The 15520-nt window shown below is 46.5% G+C and overlaps 2 protein-coding genes across 2 annotated transcripts in view; both read left to right on the top strand.

Annotated features, from left to right (window-relative positions):
• LOC129695085 (uncharacterized) overlaps nucleotides 1-15520 on the top strand; it is a 45348-nt gene that overhangs the window by 12771 nt on the left and 17057 nt on the right. Inside the window, 11 exon segments of the mRNA XM_055631835.1 lie at nucleotides 237-259; nucleotides 909-1027; nucleotides 3183-3703; nucleotides 5796-5854; nucleotides 5988-6122; nucleotides 8490-8706; nucleotides 8797-8892; nucleotides 9094-9327; nucleotides 11301-11323; nucleotides 11413-11531; nucleotides 12309-12525. Of these exon segments, the coding sequence (XP_055487810.1) occupies nucleotides 237-259; nucleotides 909-1027; nucleotides 3183-3703; nucleotides 5796-5854; nucleotides 5988-6122; nucleotides 8490-8706; nucleotides 8797-8892; nucleotides 9094-9327; nucleotides 11301-11323; nucleotides 11413-11531; nucleotides 12309-12525 (1763 nt within the window).
• LOC129695087 (zinc-binding protein A33-like) lies at nucleotides 8166-13025 on the top strand. Its single transcript, XM_055631836.1, has 6 exons — nucleotides 8166-8706; nucleotides 8797-8892; nucleotides 9094-9327; nucleotides 11301-11323; nucleotides 11413-11531; nucleotides 12309-13025. The coding sequence occupies exons 1-6, from the start codon at nucleotides 8296-8298 to the stop codon at nucleotides 12890-12892; spliced, it is 1467 nt and encodes a 488-aa protein (XP_055487811.1). The 5' UTR covers nucleotides 8166-8295; the 3' UTR covers nucleotides 12893-13025.

The following is a 15520-nucleotide window of genomic DNA, read 5'->3' on the forward strand; positions in this document are numbered from 1 at the left end:
CCCGGTCTTACTCATATGTTGCATGCTCGCAGTTATTTTCATCGACATTCCTAATGCTTTCCCCCGTGTTCGATGTCTCTACGACAATATCCACTTTCTGTCTGGGTGACAGCGGCAAAGAGTTGGGAAATGGGAATTAGCAGAGGGTTTTTTTGTAGCAATTTGGTGAAATACCCGCCGTCGGGATCATGACGATCCATCTCAGTCTATTGAGATTTGTGTTTTATTTATTTCAGGAGGAAGCTGGTCACGAGAGCAGGTAGGACATGCTTTTGACTGAAACCATATAACCATATAACAATTTACAGCACGGAAACAGGCCATCTCGACCCTTCTAGTCCGTGCCGAACACATATTCTCCCCTAGTCCCATATACCTGTGCTCAGACCATAACCTTCCATTCCCTTCCCGTCCATATAACTATCCAATTTATTTTTAAATGATTAAAAACGAACCTGCCTCCACCACCTTCACTGGAAGCTCATTCCACACAGCCACCACTCTCTGAGTAAAGAAGTTCCCCCTCATGTTACCCCTAAACTTCAGTCCCTTAATTCTCAAGTCATGTCCCCTTGTTTGAATCTTCCCTACTCTCAGTGGGAAAAGCTTTTCCACGTCAACTCTGTCTATCCATCTCATCATTTTAAAAACCTCTATCAAGTCCCCCCTTAACCTTCTGCGCTCCAAAGAATAAAGCCCTAACTTGTTCAACCTTTCTCTGTAACTTAGTTGCTGAAACCCAGGCAACATTCTAGTAAATCTCCTCTGTACTCTCTCTATTTTGTTGACATCCTTCCTATAATTAGGCGACCAAAATTGTACACCATGACAAACAATGTTTGTTTTTATAGTACAGCTCAAAAAAACAGCTAATGCTCAGTTTCTAACCAGCTGTTAAATATTTGCAGGGTTATTGATGAAACCAAAACAATGTCGGTGGTAGATGGCACGTTGCCCATTGAAAAGTTTGATCGCACCTTTTTCTACAACATGGCATTGAGAGAAACATCTGATAACATAAAGCGAGGTAAAACTAATACTATTTCCATTGTTCCTTTTTAAGACATCTTTATGCAATACTTATATGTGAAGGTTAATGGTATTAATGGACTCTGGGGGAAGCATCACAGAGACAGAGAGCAAAGTTTGTTTGCACTTGAACAAATCCTTGCTCCTGGGAGAATGGGTTTGCTGTGCTGGGTGAAATTGCGTAGACTAGGCCTGTGTATTCGAGAGTTCAGGAGTATTAGAGCAGATCTCAGTGAAACACAAAGTCCTTACAGGGCTCAGTGGGCTGGATGCAGGGAGAATGTTTCCCCTGTCTGAGGGGTCTGGAGCCAGCGGGAACCCTCTCAGAATGTGGGCTGGACCATTTAGGACAGAGACAAGGAGACATTACTGCACGCAGAGACTGGGCAACCTTTGGAATTCCCTGCAGCGGTGGCTGTGGAAAATCAGTCATTCAGTGCTCTTGGAGTAAGAGAGCCATGGTTGTACATTACAGAGTCGGGCCCTTCGGCCCATCGCATCCATGTCCACCTTTTTTCCCAGCCACACAAATTCCTTTTACCCACATTAGAACCGTATTATTCTGCACCTCGTTTCCTAAATCACAATGCCTCTTACATGTAGTGATTACATCTGATTCCACCACCTCCTCTGGCAAAATATTCCAGGTATTAACAGCTCTTTTTTTGTGAAGAAAACTGCATCCTCCAGTATTGATATCCCAGCATGGCAATACGGTTTAGCTGATATAGCCTATATCCTTGCTGCAGACTTTGACAGACTTCCTTGATATCCACAACATTCTCCACAAACTCAGTAGTCACACCTCCTACATTCACATCCAAGCCATGAAAACATAAAATAAACAGCAAAGGTTGCAGCACCTTCTACCTCCAACCACCAAGTCAACTGTTGGTCCATTTTACCAACTCGTCTTGGATCCCACCTGCCTTTGATTTCTGGACCAGCCTGACATGCAAAATATTGTCAAGTCCCTCAGTGAAGTTCATATATTGCTTCACCATGAGATCAGGGTGTTCTTGGTTGTACAGACGCATCAAATCCACCTTCCACTAAATAAGGCAAGTAAACAGTAGCAGATTGCCTCGCCCGTCCAGTCCACTCCCGTTCAGTATGATCACGGCAAGTCCACCCCACATCCCTACATCCTCTTTAACCACCTCTAATTACCACTCACATCCATCTCCTCATCTTCCGATCTGCCTCTCCCTCGCCATGTACTGGCAAGATATTTGGCGACGCTGCCCTAGCAGCGGCGGCTCCTCTGCATTCTTTTATTTTGTTTTTGTTTGTTTTCTTTTATCCTGTTTTAGTTTGCGTATGTGTAGGGGGGTGGGAGAAACATGTTTTTAGTCTCTTCCTTCGAGGGGGTACGACCTTTTCTTGTCGTATCCCCCGACTCCATCTCCGTCTGTGCTGAGGCCTAATGGCGGAGCTGGCGGCCTCCAACTGGGACTGACCTCGAGGCTCCGGAGGCAGAACCAGCCAGGACTTACCAACGCGAGGCTGGACGACTTCGGGGCTGTGGTGGCGTTGCGGTGGCGGCAACCCGACTTCGGAGCCTCGGAGGCTCGGCCGCGGGCCCAGTGGGCGACATCGTCGGGAGCTCGCAGGTCCCAGGTTGGTGACCTGTTTAACCGGAGCTCCCGCAACAACAGCTTCGTCCACTGGACTGGAGGGCGGCAGCTTCGACCGCCCCGGGCTGCAGAGTTTGAATTGGCCCGTTCGCGGAGCTCGGATTCAGCCGCGGGACTTGCTCACCATCACCCGGCGGGGTCACAACATTGGAGGCCTGGATCGCCTCAGCGCAGAGGGAGAACAAGGAGGGAAGAGACAAGTACTTTAAGACTTTTGCCTTCCATCACAGTGAGGAGGTGCCTGGTAGACTCACTTTGGTGGAAGTTAAATCTGTGTTAAGTGTGTGTTTTATTATTTTATTCTATGTTATGACTGCAAGGCACGAAATTTTGTTCGGACTGAAAAGTCTGAATGAGAATAAAGGATACTTGACTTCTTGACTTGAATACCCGTCTGTTCTCCACCGGATGTTGTTGTGGGTGAAACCGTGGGTAAGGTGTCAGTTGTCCGCCCGCCTGTGCCCGAGTCTCCCCCCGACCCCCGGGGATTCTCTGATTCTCTGCTTCTCCCACCAGTTTCCGTCACCCTGGATGTGGAAACAGCGCATCCGCGGCTCGAGGTGTCTGAGGATCGGAAGAGGGTGAGATGCACCCAGACCCGGAGGATTCTGCCTGACACCGGGAAGAGGTTTACAGACAATCCGCGTGTGCTGGGATCGCAGGGATTCACATCGGGGAGACATTACTGGGAGGTGGAGGTGGTGGGGAATCGGGGCTGGTGTGTGGGAGTCGCCGCAGAGTCTGTGGAAAGGAAGAGACAGGTCACACTGACCCCGATGACTGGAGTCTGGAGCATCAGGCGGTGGGGTGACGATTTTGATGCATTCACTTCCCCTCCATCCCGTCTCCCCGCCCGTCCCATCCCCGGGAGGGTGGGAGTTTATCTTAGTTACGAGTCTGGGACAGTTTCATTTTACGACGCGGACAAGAAGTCCCATCTCCATACAGTCACTGGGAATAAATTCACGGAGAAACTTTATCCTCTCTTCGCGACTTGGCATAACAACCAGTGGCTGAGAATCTGCCCCGGTTCCGCTCCGGGTGTGTAAAAGGGTCGGGTCCCGGGACCGGCGTCAGGAGCGGGGCTCGGGCTGTGGGGCAGAAACCCGGTGGACAACAGGTCGGCGCTGAACGAATGGCTCCCATTTAATCCCCAAATTCCGCGTCGTGAAACCCCAGTGAGCGCGGAAATAAAACCAGGGGGAATGTAAATGTGGGAAGAGTGAAATAAACAGCATTTGAAATCAGAGCTGTCTGTCTGTCTGTCGATCCGTTCATTTCAACGCGTTAACCGTGTCCAGCAACGGAACAGAAATTACTTTCGTGAAAATATAAATATTGAAACAATCGCCCTTCCTGCGGGTTCAGCAGCAGCCGCGGGCGGCGGGTCCTGAGCTCCGGGCTCCCCCGGGTCCTAAAGTCCACCGACTCGGATAATTCATAGCGTGTTTGCAGCATTTGCTCTCCACACAACATATTTGTTTTCTTCAGAACGGATCTTCGGAAGAACGTTGTGCTCAGGCTCTGCCTGTCTCTCTGTAGGATACGTAGATTATTCTTTTTTTTAATCGCCGCCAGACCCCTCCCTCACCTTTCTCCCAGGTACATCATGTCTGTATCGCTGCTGCTTCCTGCTCTCATTCACCGCTTTAACGCTTCATCTCCCTCACTGCCAGTTTCCAACCAGCTCCCACTTTCCTCTGCTCGAGCCCCGACTCTTCCCTTTGCTCTCTCGCCGTCTCTGTTTACATTTACACAATATCCTTGCATTTCCTTTAGGAGACAGGCTAGATGCAGGAAGATTGTTCCCGATGTTGGGGAAGTCCAGAACAAGGGGTCACAGTTTAAGGATAAAGGGGAAATCTTTTAGGACTGAGATGAGAAAAACATTTTTTACACAGAGAGTGGTGAATCTGTGGAATTCTCTGCCACAGAAGGTAGTTGAGGCCACAGTTCATTGGCTATATTTAAGAGGGAGTTAGATGTGGCCCTTGTGGCTAAAGGGATCAGGGGGTATGGAGAGAAGGCAGGTACAGGATACTGAGTTGGATGATCAGCCATGATCATATTGAATGGCGGTGCAGGCTCAAAGTGCCGAATGGCCTATTCCTGCACCTATTTTCTATGTTTCTATGAAACCCAAAAGTGCTTTAGGGGCATATTAGAGGCACTAAGCACGTAATTTGAATAAACACAATCTTTCTATTTGGTTCTTGTGAATGTTACTGGTCGTGTGAATTATCCAACTTCAACACCAGGGTCTGAAGAAGGGTTTCGGCCCGAAACGTTGCCTATTTCCTTCGCTCCATAGATGCTGCTGCACCCGCTGAGTTTCTCCAGCTTTTCTGTGTAACCTATAAAATGTATCTGTTGTATTAATCTACTGACCTACAATATTGTAAGTGGGTTCAATGAACCAGTCCCTTTACATTTTTACATCTCTGATTATCTGCCTCTGTTTCTTCCCCTCTTTTACCCAATCCATCAGATGAAACTTTAATCACCCCCCAACCCAAGAGAGAGAAATAGTTATGAGATTTTAATTGTTATATGTACGGAGGCAGAGTAATGAAATTATTTCTTGTCCTTAACCTGAGCTTGCATCTATATAACTCATGGGTTTCCCTCGCTAAACTGCGGACCACAAAACTTCTCTTCCTGACTCCAATGTTAGCAAATAATCCTCGCTCTTCACTCAAGGAATGTTGCAATTCCATCCCCCATGTCCGTAATCTTCCAGATTTTTAATCAGTATTCCCAACTCCCAACAAAGTGGGAGACAAAATCTCAGACTCAGACGTTTTTGCCTGGCTCCAGACCTCTGTTGTGTCGGTGGACAAAGCTGAGATCTGAGATCGGGCAGGATCTGCAGAGAGAGGGCCTGAATTGGCATTCTATATCTCGGGTGGGAATTTGCCCTGACGCTGTCAGTCCTGCTGCACATTAAAACATTTTCTGTTATTGATCTTGCTGAAGTCCCGAATTCACAGAGACATGAAAGTCTGCAGATGCTGGAATCTGCAATCCTGCATCATTTCGTCCCTATTCTGGGTCCTGACCCAAGACTCTTATTAGCCACAAATGCTTCTTTATCCTTGTAATTCTACCAGGAGTTTATTTCTTGTGCAGTTCTCCTGGTCGTTGGCGATGATCTCCACCTTGCCATGCTGGAAGGCACCGACACAGGAGTAGGTGGTGCCCAGGTCGATGCCGACTATCTTTTCCTTTCTCATTCGCCGAGCGGGGGTGGTACCGCTTTCCCAGATGATCCCTCTCCCGTTGTCGCCCGTCCTCACTAGACGCTCACACTGTGCATTCCAGCGCCATGCCAGGATTTTCCCACCGAATAGATGCAGTTGTGTCAATTGCTGCCGAGGTGTCACATTCACCAGAACGTGGTGACTACGCCGCGGCCAATGGACGTCGGCGCTACCTTGTTGCCATGCGAACCGGCTGGTAACAACATTACATGTCATAAAGGGCAACAATTGGTCTGGTCTTCCCAATAGCCAGAGGGTGGATGAGATCTGTCTGTAATGGTCGAGTTATCTAAATGAAGTATTTAACAAAAATAAAATTTGTTTTGAGCAAGATTAACAAATGATGTATAACTTAAGGTTGATTTTATTCAGCGATCATACAACTGATTAGATTGTTTAGGCAAGAACACACATACACACATATATGAATGTGATATGGATGTATATAATCATATAACACACACTTATATATTTCTCCAGATTTTTATAAATAATGATGAACTTTATTTCGGATTCAAGGCCCAGACAAGGGACAACATTTCATAAACATACATTGCAAACCTTCCCGTGCTGATCTGGGCCAGACTTCCCACACGCTGTGGAAGGAATATACGCAACAAAGATCTGCTATAGGATATTTGATAGCATCTTTATGCTTTTTATTGTGAGGCAGAGAGGCAGAAAGAAAATGAGGAGAAGATTTTTACCAAAGATGTTTGATTTTTTACGAGGATGTTTCCGTAACTGGCTTCCGTCTCCGCACGAGTATCTTTGCTCTGCTATGGGATCTTTGGCAAAGATGCTATAGCAAGCAAGATAGTGCACTCCAAAGATCTTAGAGCTCTGCTATAAGATCTTTGGTGCACTCTTGCTAAAACCTACACGTCGAGCGGAACGTCAGCCTTTTTTTTCATCACCCATTTCAGTAAACCCGACCCGACTTTGTATATCCCTCTCAATCAATCAATCAATCAATCAATCAATCAAAGACGTTATTGTCATTCAAAAATACACCAATAAATGCAAGTCTGAACGAAATTTCGTTGCATCTGGCTCACCGTGCAACATAAAATAACAAAAGGATAAAATAGTTAAAAGATAAAATAGATAATAGTGGTGCACATTGAATGGAATTCAAGAGTCTGACGGCTCGGGGGAAGGAGCTGTTGCAAAACCTGGCCGTTCTGCTCCTTATACTGCGATACCTTTTACCTGTGGGCAACAGAGTGAACAGTCCATGATGGAGATGTGTGGGGTCTTTTATAATGCTGTTGGCCAAAGATCTTAGAGCTAAGATCTTTGCTGCTGGCCTTGGACAAGCAACGTTTGCTCGCAATGTTTTGGATTGAAGGAAGAGAAGTCCCGATGATTTTTTTTCAGCCTCTCGCAGTGTATAATGCATTTCGTTGTCACTGTACTGTACACTGACAATGACAATTAAAATTGAATCTGAAATTGAATGTGATATATTCCTTTCGCAGTGTAATCAGCGTTGCGGGGGAACAGTTTGTGTGTGTGATATAGTGTTAGACCAATTATTCATAATTCTGTTAATTCATAATTCTGCTATTTTTTTGTTAATTATTAAAATGTTAATAATTTATAATTCTGTTAATTTTCTTTTTTTAATGTTTTTTTTAATGTACTTTTTTTTAAGTGTTTCTTTTTAAATCTCTTATTAAATGGCTCATGTGCTGTGTTTGAGTTGATGTTTGTATTAAACTTGCACTCTGTAATTCATTGGATCACACTGTTACGGAAATAACCCTCATGACCCTCCTCCGGCTTTTTCGTCGAATGGACGATCTGCCTTTGTGGTCATCGTGATCTGGGCCGACCAATCACACGTCAGCGGGCGGGCCAATATGATCTAGGACGACCAATCACAGGTCAGCGGGCGGGCCAATATGATCTAGGACGACCAATCACAGATCAGTAGGCGGGCCATCGTGATCTGAATCGACCAATCACAGGTCAGTGGGCGAGGCCTTCTTGATCTGGGCCGGCCAATCACACGTCAGTGAGCGGGCCAATATGATCTGGGCCGACCAATTACTCGTCAGTGGGCGGGTAATCGTGATCTGAATCGACCAATCACGCGGCCAGTGGGCCGGCCATCTTGATCTGTGCCGACCAATCACATGTCGGTGGGCGAGGCCATCGTGATCTGTGCCCACCAATCACTTCTCAGTGGGCGGGCCTTCGTGATCTGTGCCGACCAATCACCTGCAGTGGGCGGGCCTTCGTGATCTAGGTCAACATTCATTGCCCGGGACGGCAGCGAGCGCAGTGGACCCACGCGCTGCAGGGGTTCTGCAACTCCACGCGAATTAAAACACATTGAACCAGAAAGTGCGGGAGATAATAAAATGGCTGCGAAACGCCAGGTCGAGAATTGGACCGAGGAGGTAGTTTGTCCCATCTGCCAGGATTTCTTCACCGATCCGGTGGCGCTGGATTGTGGGCACAACTTCTGCAGCTCCTGCATCACACAGAGTTGGGACAGGGAGGGGAGAAACTCCTGCCCGGAATGTAGAGAGGAATCTGCAAACCGCACCCTCAGGGTGAATCGGGCCCTGGTTAGACTGTCTGAGAAAGCTCGAACACTGAGCCTGAATCTCAACGCGAAGAAAAGTAAACTTCAGTGCGAGGAACATCAGGAAGATCTGAAGCTGTTTTGTGAAACTGACAAGAAACTGATCTGCTTTATTTGCACAACTGCGGGGGAACACGAGTCTCACAGCTTAATGTTGATAGAAGAAGCAATTGAATTCTACAAGGTAAAACCAAATCACTTCTGATCACATCTTTGTCTAATCTTTTCTTTATTGTCTGACATTTTTATTCTCTGATCTGAAACCCAACCACAGGAACAGGTGAAATCTTCATTCGAATCTCTCACAGAAAAGGAATCGGAGATCCAGAAAAACGAGCAGGAACAGAAAGAGAGCATTTCTGGAGTTCAGGTGAGGCTTTGTACTATCGATTTAATGTTTTTGTGTATATTTCATCCCTGTGATGTGTGTAATAATTTGGCACCTCTATAGAGCTCAGTAGTCGAGGGCCAGAACTGTTGGGAGAGGTTGAGCAGCCAAGGACTTTTTTCCCTGGAGCGCAGCAGTCTGAAGAGTGACATAATATATATATTCTCATTTTTCATCTGGCAGAAACAGTCACACAACCTTCAGTCAATGCTCATATCCCAGTTTGCTGAACTGCACCAGATTCTCACTGTGAAAGAGCAGCGCTTACTCGGAAATGTCCGGAAAAAAGAGAAGAAGATTGTAAAAAGAATGGAAAAAAATCTTCAAGAGATACAAGAGAATTTAAATTCCATTCAGGAGGAACTCTCAAAGTTACAGGAACAGACAGACCACAAGAACGGTGTTATATTTCTGAAGGTGAGGGGATACACTACAGTTTGGCAAAATGAAAGTGCACAGTCGCAAAATGGTGGGTTAAATTTCTGAAATAAATGCTGCATTTCAATTCAATTCAAAGCACTTTATTCGTCCCCGAGGGGCAATTTAAAAGGGCGCATTACAGTAGCTTTTTAAAAAGGGACACAATCAACAAACATAAGCAACACACATACTGCACAATCAACCAGCACACGCATTCCACAGACACACTGCACAATCACACAACCGCACATCAACATTCAACACGTAGTAATAGTTTTTAAACTGCTTCCTAAGTGCTTCAATTAAAAAGTGCATATAGAAGGTTATTTCATTTCATATGTTCATGTGTCAGTGATCAGCATTAAAAAGCTCGACAGCCCTGGGGATGAAGGTTGCCTTCCTCCTCTGTGTCCGGCAACCCGGACAGCGGAGTCTGCGTCCTGAGGGGAGCCACTCAAACTCAGGAAACAGGATGTGAGATTTACCAGCATTTACCAGTAATTCAGTACTGGGTCAATGTTCCATCTACTCACCACATTCGACAATAATGCCCCAAATTCCAGGAATCCTCATGTAATTATCGCTTAAATTTCACCTTAAATTTATCTGCAATTGGGAGGTTGCACGGCAGTCGGGTCACGACCCGTGACCCGTACTGTTGCTACGCTATGCTAACTGGAGTACACGCGATGAACTGCAGGTGAGCACTGACCATTGTTTCCAGTGTAGCGGGCCAGTTAAAACCTGCCGAAATGGTCAATTTTTCCTCTAAATAATTATGGAAATCGGGATAAGCGTGAGAGACATTTATCCTACTTCAGAATTCCAAAAGTGAGGAGAAATGACGGTAGACAGAAGCGAGAGCTGAAGGGACGACAGCAGCCAAAGTGCTTGGCGAACATTGGCCGTGCAGATATCGAGATAGAAAATATTGGGAATTATAGTGTTTGCTCACTGCATTTCATCAACAGCAAGGCATTATTTGTGTTTTTTTCTTGATTTCTTTGGCAACTAAAAAGTTTTAGAAGTGATAAATCTGGCTGTAAAATTTTTAAATCGCCCATGGTTCTCAAGTGGGTTTTTACATGCAAAATGAAAACGCCTCTGAAGCAAAATTTAATGATACCAAAGGAATCACGAAAAAACACAATTAATGACTTACTGTTGATGAAATGCAGCGAGCAAACATGATAATTCCCAATATTTTCAATCTCGAAATCAGCACGGCCAATGTTCGCCAAGCACTTTAGCTGTTGTTGTCCCTTCAGCTCTCGCTTCTCTTTACCTTCATTTCTCTTCACTTTTGGAATTCTGAAGTAGGATAGATCTCTCACGGTTACCCCGACTTCCACAATTATTTACAGCGCAAAAATTCACAATTTTAGTGGTTTTTAACAGGTAGGAAAGTACGCGTTTTGTGTATTAACAGCATATACCAGAAACTGCGATGTCCTCCAGATGGATTGAGCGGCTCTGTGCGTCACGCCCTGTGACCCGGTGACCTTACGTGCAACCCCCTATATTGCCTTCAGGTTGCCCTGTAAGATCCATGTTCTTTTTACTGCATTTCTTGTGGAATTTATTAAAGGTCATCTTTCATTACAGGTTTTATTTTTCTTCTCCCCACAAGGACTGATAATATTTCTAACCCCCATCCATTTAAATCTGCCACTGATCTTAAAATGTTCCATCCCATTATCTCTGACATCTTCTCCAGATAAAATCCCACGACCTGCCCGGTCATACTCGTAAGTTGCATACTCGCAGTTATTTTCATCAACATTCCTAATGCTTTTCCCCGTGTTCGATGTCTCTTCGACCAACTCCATTTTCTGTCTGTGTGACAACGGCAAAGAGTTGAGAAATGGGATTTATTACAGGGTTTTTTTTGTAGCAATTTGGTGAAATACCCGCCGTCGGGATCATGACGATCCATCTCAGTCTATTGAGATTTGTTTTATTTATTTTAGGAGGAAGCTGGTCGCAAGTGCAGGTAGGACATGCTTTTGACTGAAACAATGTACGTTTATATAGTACAGCTCAAAAAACAGCTAATGCTAACTAGCTATTAAATATTTGCAGGGTTAGTGATGAAACCAAACCAATGTTGGTGGTACATGGCGCGTTGCCCATTGAAAAGTATTATCGCACCTTATTCTTTAACATGGCATTGAAGGAAAGATCTGATATCATCAAACGAGGTAAAACTAATACCTTTTCCATTGTTCTTTTTTAAGACATCTTTACGCAATACTTATATGTGAAGATTAATGGACTCTGGGGGACGTATCACAGAGACAGAGTGAAGTTTGTTTCCACTTGAACAAATCCTTGCCCCTGGGAGAATGTGTTTGCTGTGCTGGGTGAAATTGCGTAGATTAAGCCAGTGCACTCGAGAGTTCAGGTGTATTAGAGGAGATCTCAATTAAACACATAGTACTTACAGGGCTCAGTGGGCTGGATGCAGGGAGGATGTTTCCCCTGTCTGAGGGGTCTGGAGTTAGCTGAAACCTTCTCAGAATGTGGGCTGGACCATTTAGGACAGACAAGGAGACATTACTGCACGCAGGGTCTGGGCAACCTTTGGAATTCCCTGCACCGGTGACTGTGTCTAATCAGTCATTCAGTGCTCTTGGAGTCAGGGAGCCATGATTGTACATTACAGAGTAAGGCCCTTTGGCCCATCGCACTCCTGTTCAGTGTGATCACAGCAATTCCACCCCACATCTCTACATCCTCTTTAATTACCACTCACCTCCGTCTCTTAATCTTCCAATCTGTCCCTCCTTCGCCATCTACTGGCCTTGTACCTGCCTTATTTCTCCATCTACACGCGTAATCTCTTGTTCATCCTCACTTTCCTCATTTGTTTTCCCCGCCCACAATCCCAGCTTCCGATAACCCCGGTCCCGGGGCCGAGCTGCCCGAGTCTCCCCATGACCCCCGGTAACTCTCTGATTCTCTGCTTCTCCCCCCAGTCTCCGTCACACTGGATGCGGAAACAGCTGGTCCGTGGCTCGAGGTGTCCAAGGATCGGAAGAGGGTGAGATGTACCCAGATCCAGAGAAGTCTCCCCGACACCGAGAAGAGGTTTACAGGCAGTCCGTGTGTGCTCGGATCGGACGGATTCACATCAGGGAGACATTACTGGGAGGTGACAGGGAATCGGGGCTGGAGTCTGGGAGTCGCCGCAGAGTCTGCAGAGAGGAAGAGATGGGTCAAACTGTCCCCGGAGACTGGAGTTTGGAGCATCGGGCGGAAGGGTGATGGGTTTCATGCATTCACCTCCTCTCCATACCATCTCCCCGCCCGTCCCATCCCCGGGAGGGTGGGAGTTTATCTCAGTTACGAGTCCGGGACGGTTTCATTTTACGACGCGGTCACCAAGTCCCATCTCCACACCTTCGCTGGGAATAAATTCACGGAGAAGCTTTATCCTTACTTTGCAACTTGGGATGAAAATCAGTGGCTGAGAATCTGCTCCGGTTCCACTCCGGTGTGTAAACGGGTCGGGTCCCGAGACCGGCATCAGGAGCGGGCTTCAGGGGCTGTGGGGCAGTAACCCAGTGGACAACAGGTCGGCGCTGAACATTTAATCCCCAAATTCCGCGTTGTGAAACCCCAGTGAGCGTGGAAATAAAATCAGGGGGAATGAAAATATGGGAACAGTGAAATAAACAGCAACTGGAATCAGAGCTGTCTGTCGATCCGTTCATTTTAACGCGTTAACCGCGTCTGGCAATGGAAAATATAAATATTTAAGCAATCACCCTTCACGCAGGTTCAGCAGCAGCCGCGAGCGGTGGGTCCTGAGCTCCGCGCTCCCCCGGGTCCTAAAGTCCGCAGACCTTGAACATTTATAGCGTGTTTGCAGCATTTGCTCTCCACACCACAGATTTGTTTTCTTCGGAACGGATCTTTGGAAGAATGAGTTCAAACCGAATTCCCTGTTCCTGGTGGGAGCCCGTTGTGCCTGTCTCTCTTCAGGAGACGTAGATCATTCCTTGCTTCAGTCGCCGCCAGATCACAAAAGAGTTTAAAAGCAAGCTATACAGTGCAAAGAGATTTAGGTTCATTTCATTTGCAGTATTAGAAGCAGCAAGCACATAATTCAAATAAACACAATCTTTCTATTCGGTTCTTATGAATGTTACTGGTCTAGCGAATAATCAAACTTCAACAAGCGGGTACTAAATGTATATGTTGTATTAATCTACAAACCTACAATATTGTAAGTGGGTAGACAAAAGTGCTGGAGCAACTCAGTGGGCGAGGCAGCATCAATGGTACGAAGGAAATAGGCATTGTTTCAGGCCGAAACCTTTCTTCAGATTAATGTGTGTGGGGGGGGGGGGGGGAGGAATAAAGGAAGAGGTGGAGCCAATGGGCTGAGGGAGAGCTGAGAAGGGGAGGAGAAAGTAAGGACTGCCTGAAATTAGAGAAGTCAATCTTCATACCGCTGGGGTGCAAACTGCCCAAGCGAAATATGAGGTGCTGCTCCTCCAATTCACGGTGGTCCTCACTCTGGCCATGGAAGAGGCCGAGGACAGAAATGTGAGGGGGAGTTGTAGTGCTGAGCCACCAGGAGATCAGGTTGGTTATTGCGAACCGTGCGGAGGTGTTCGGCGATGTAGAGCAGCTGACATCTAGATCAGCGGATGCAATAGATGAGGTTGGAGGGGGTGCAGGTGAACCTCCACCGCACCTGGAAAGACTGCTTGGCTTCTTGAATGGAGTCAAGGAGGGAGATAAAGCGACAAGTCTAGCATTTCTTGCGGTTGCGAGGGAAAGTGCCTGGAGAGGGGGTTGTGTACATATACAATGATCTACGTATATAAACTCACTGACTCCCATGACTATCTGAACTACACTTCTCACCATGCTTCCTATAAGGACTCCATCCCCTATTCCCAATTCCTCTGTCTTCGCCGCATCTGCACACAGGATGAGGTGTTCCACACCAGGGCATCGGAGATGTCCTCATTCTTCAGGGAACGGCGTTCCTCTCCTCTACCATAGATGCTCTTACCAAGGTCTCTTCTATACCCTGTTTGGGGGGTGGTTCGTGTGTGTGTGTGACGCCGCAGGCACCCCCCCACCACAACCGCGCTTTGGGGAAACACACAATGGGTCCGCACTTGGTCTAGTATATATTTAAAACTCTGTTGGTTCCTACAGATTCTATTTCGTGAATATTCGTTTTAGGCGTTTGTGGATCTCCTCCGAAATTTGAAAAACGGAACCATTTTTACATATGGGGTTCCCTCCTCCTCTTAATATTTGTGAAATTAGAAAACTTGGTTCATCCTTTCCCTGCTTTTTCGGTGACAAACATAACAAATTTCAAAATGTTGAAAAAATCAAACTGCTTCTCACCCATAGAACGTTGACCAACGTTCCATCGTGTGATATCACAATGCCCAATGCTCACAGATGTCCAATCGCAGAGGATCTCATTTACTTATGCCTTTGCTCCAGCCCCGCCCCCCCCCCCCCCCCCCCCCCCCCCCCCCCCCCCATGTCGAGGCACGTTCCACTGTGTGATGTCACAATGCCATCCCTCACAGATGGCCAATCGCAATGAATCTCATTTGCATGAGCCTTTACTCCAGCCCCGCCTGATGATGCAGCACGTTCCATTGTGTGATGTCACAATGCCATCCCTCACAGATGGCCAATCGCAATCGATCTCAGTTGCATATGCCTTTGCTCGAGCCCCGCCCCCAGCGCGTGGTCACACCATCAACATAACGGCCGTTGCGATCTCCACCCACGACCCGCACCTAAACTCAGGGATAATCTAATCTGAGGAAAGACATTCTTGCCATAGAGGGAGTACAGAGAAGGTTCACCAGACTGATTCCTGGGATGGCAGGACTTTCATATGAAGAAAGACTGGATAGACTCGGTTTGTACTCGCTAGAATTTAGAAGATTGAGGGGGGATCTTATAGAAACTTACAAAATTCTTAAGGGGTTGGACAGGCTTGATGCAGGAAGATTGTTCCCGATGTTGGGGAAGTCCAGGACTAGGGGTCACAGTTTAAGGATAAGGGGGAAATCTTTTAGGACCGAGATGAGGAAAACTTTTTTCACACAGAGAGTGGTGAATTTCTGGAATTCTCTGCCGCAGAAGGTAGTTGAGGCCAGTTCATTGGCTATATATAAGAGGGAGTTAGATGTGGCCCTAG

This window comes from Leucoraja erinacea, unplaced genomic scaffold (assembly GCF_028641065.1).
Source record: "Leucoraja erinacea ecotype New England unplaced genomic scaffold, Leri_hhj_1 Leri_93S, whole genome shotgun sequence".
Classification (NCBI taxonomy): Eukaryota; Metazoa; Chordata; class Chondrichthyes; order Rajiformes; family Rajidae; genus Leucoraja; species Leucoraja erinaceus.

Bases quoted from the DNA above. Each gene is read 5' to 3' on its own strand.
- LOC129695087 (XM_055631836.1), top strand. From the start codon at position 8,296: ATGGCTGCGAAACGCCAGGTCGAGAATTGGACCGAGGAGGTAGTTTGT. The intron at 8,707-8,796 runs GTAAAACCAAAT...ACCCAACCACAG, and splicing joins AAGCAATTGAATTCTACAAG to GAACAGGTGAAATCTTCATT. The intron at 11,324-11,412 runs GTAGGACATGCT...AAATATTTGCAG, and splicing joins GAAGCTGGTCGCAAGTGCAG to GGTTAGTGATGAAACCAAAC.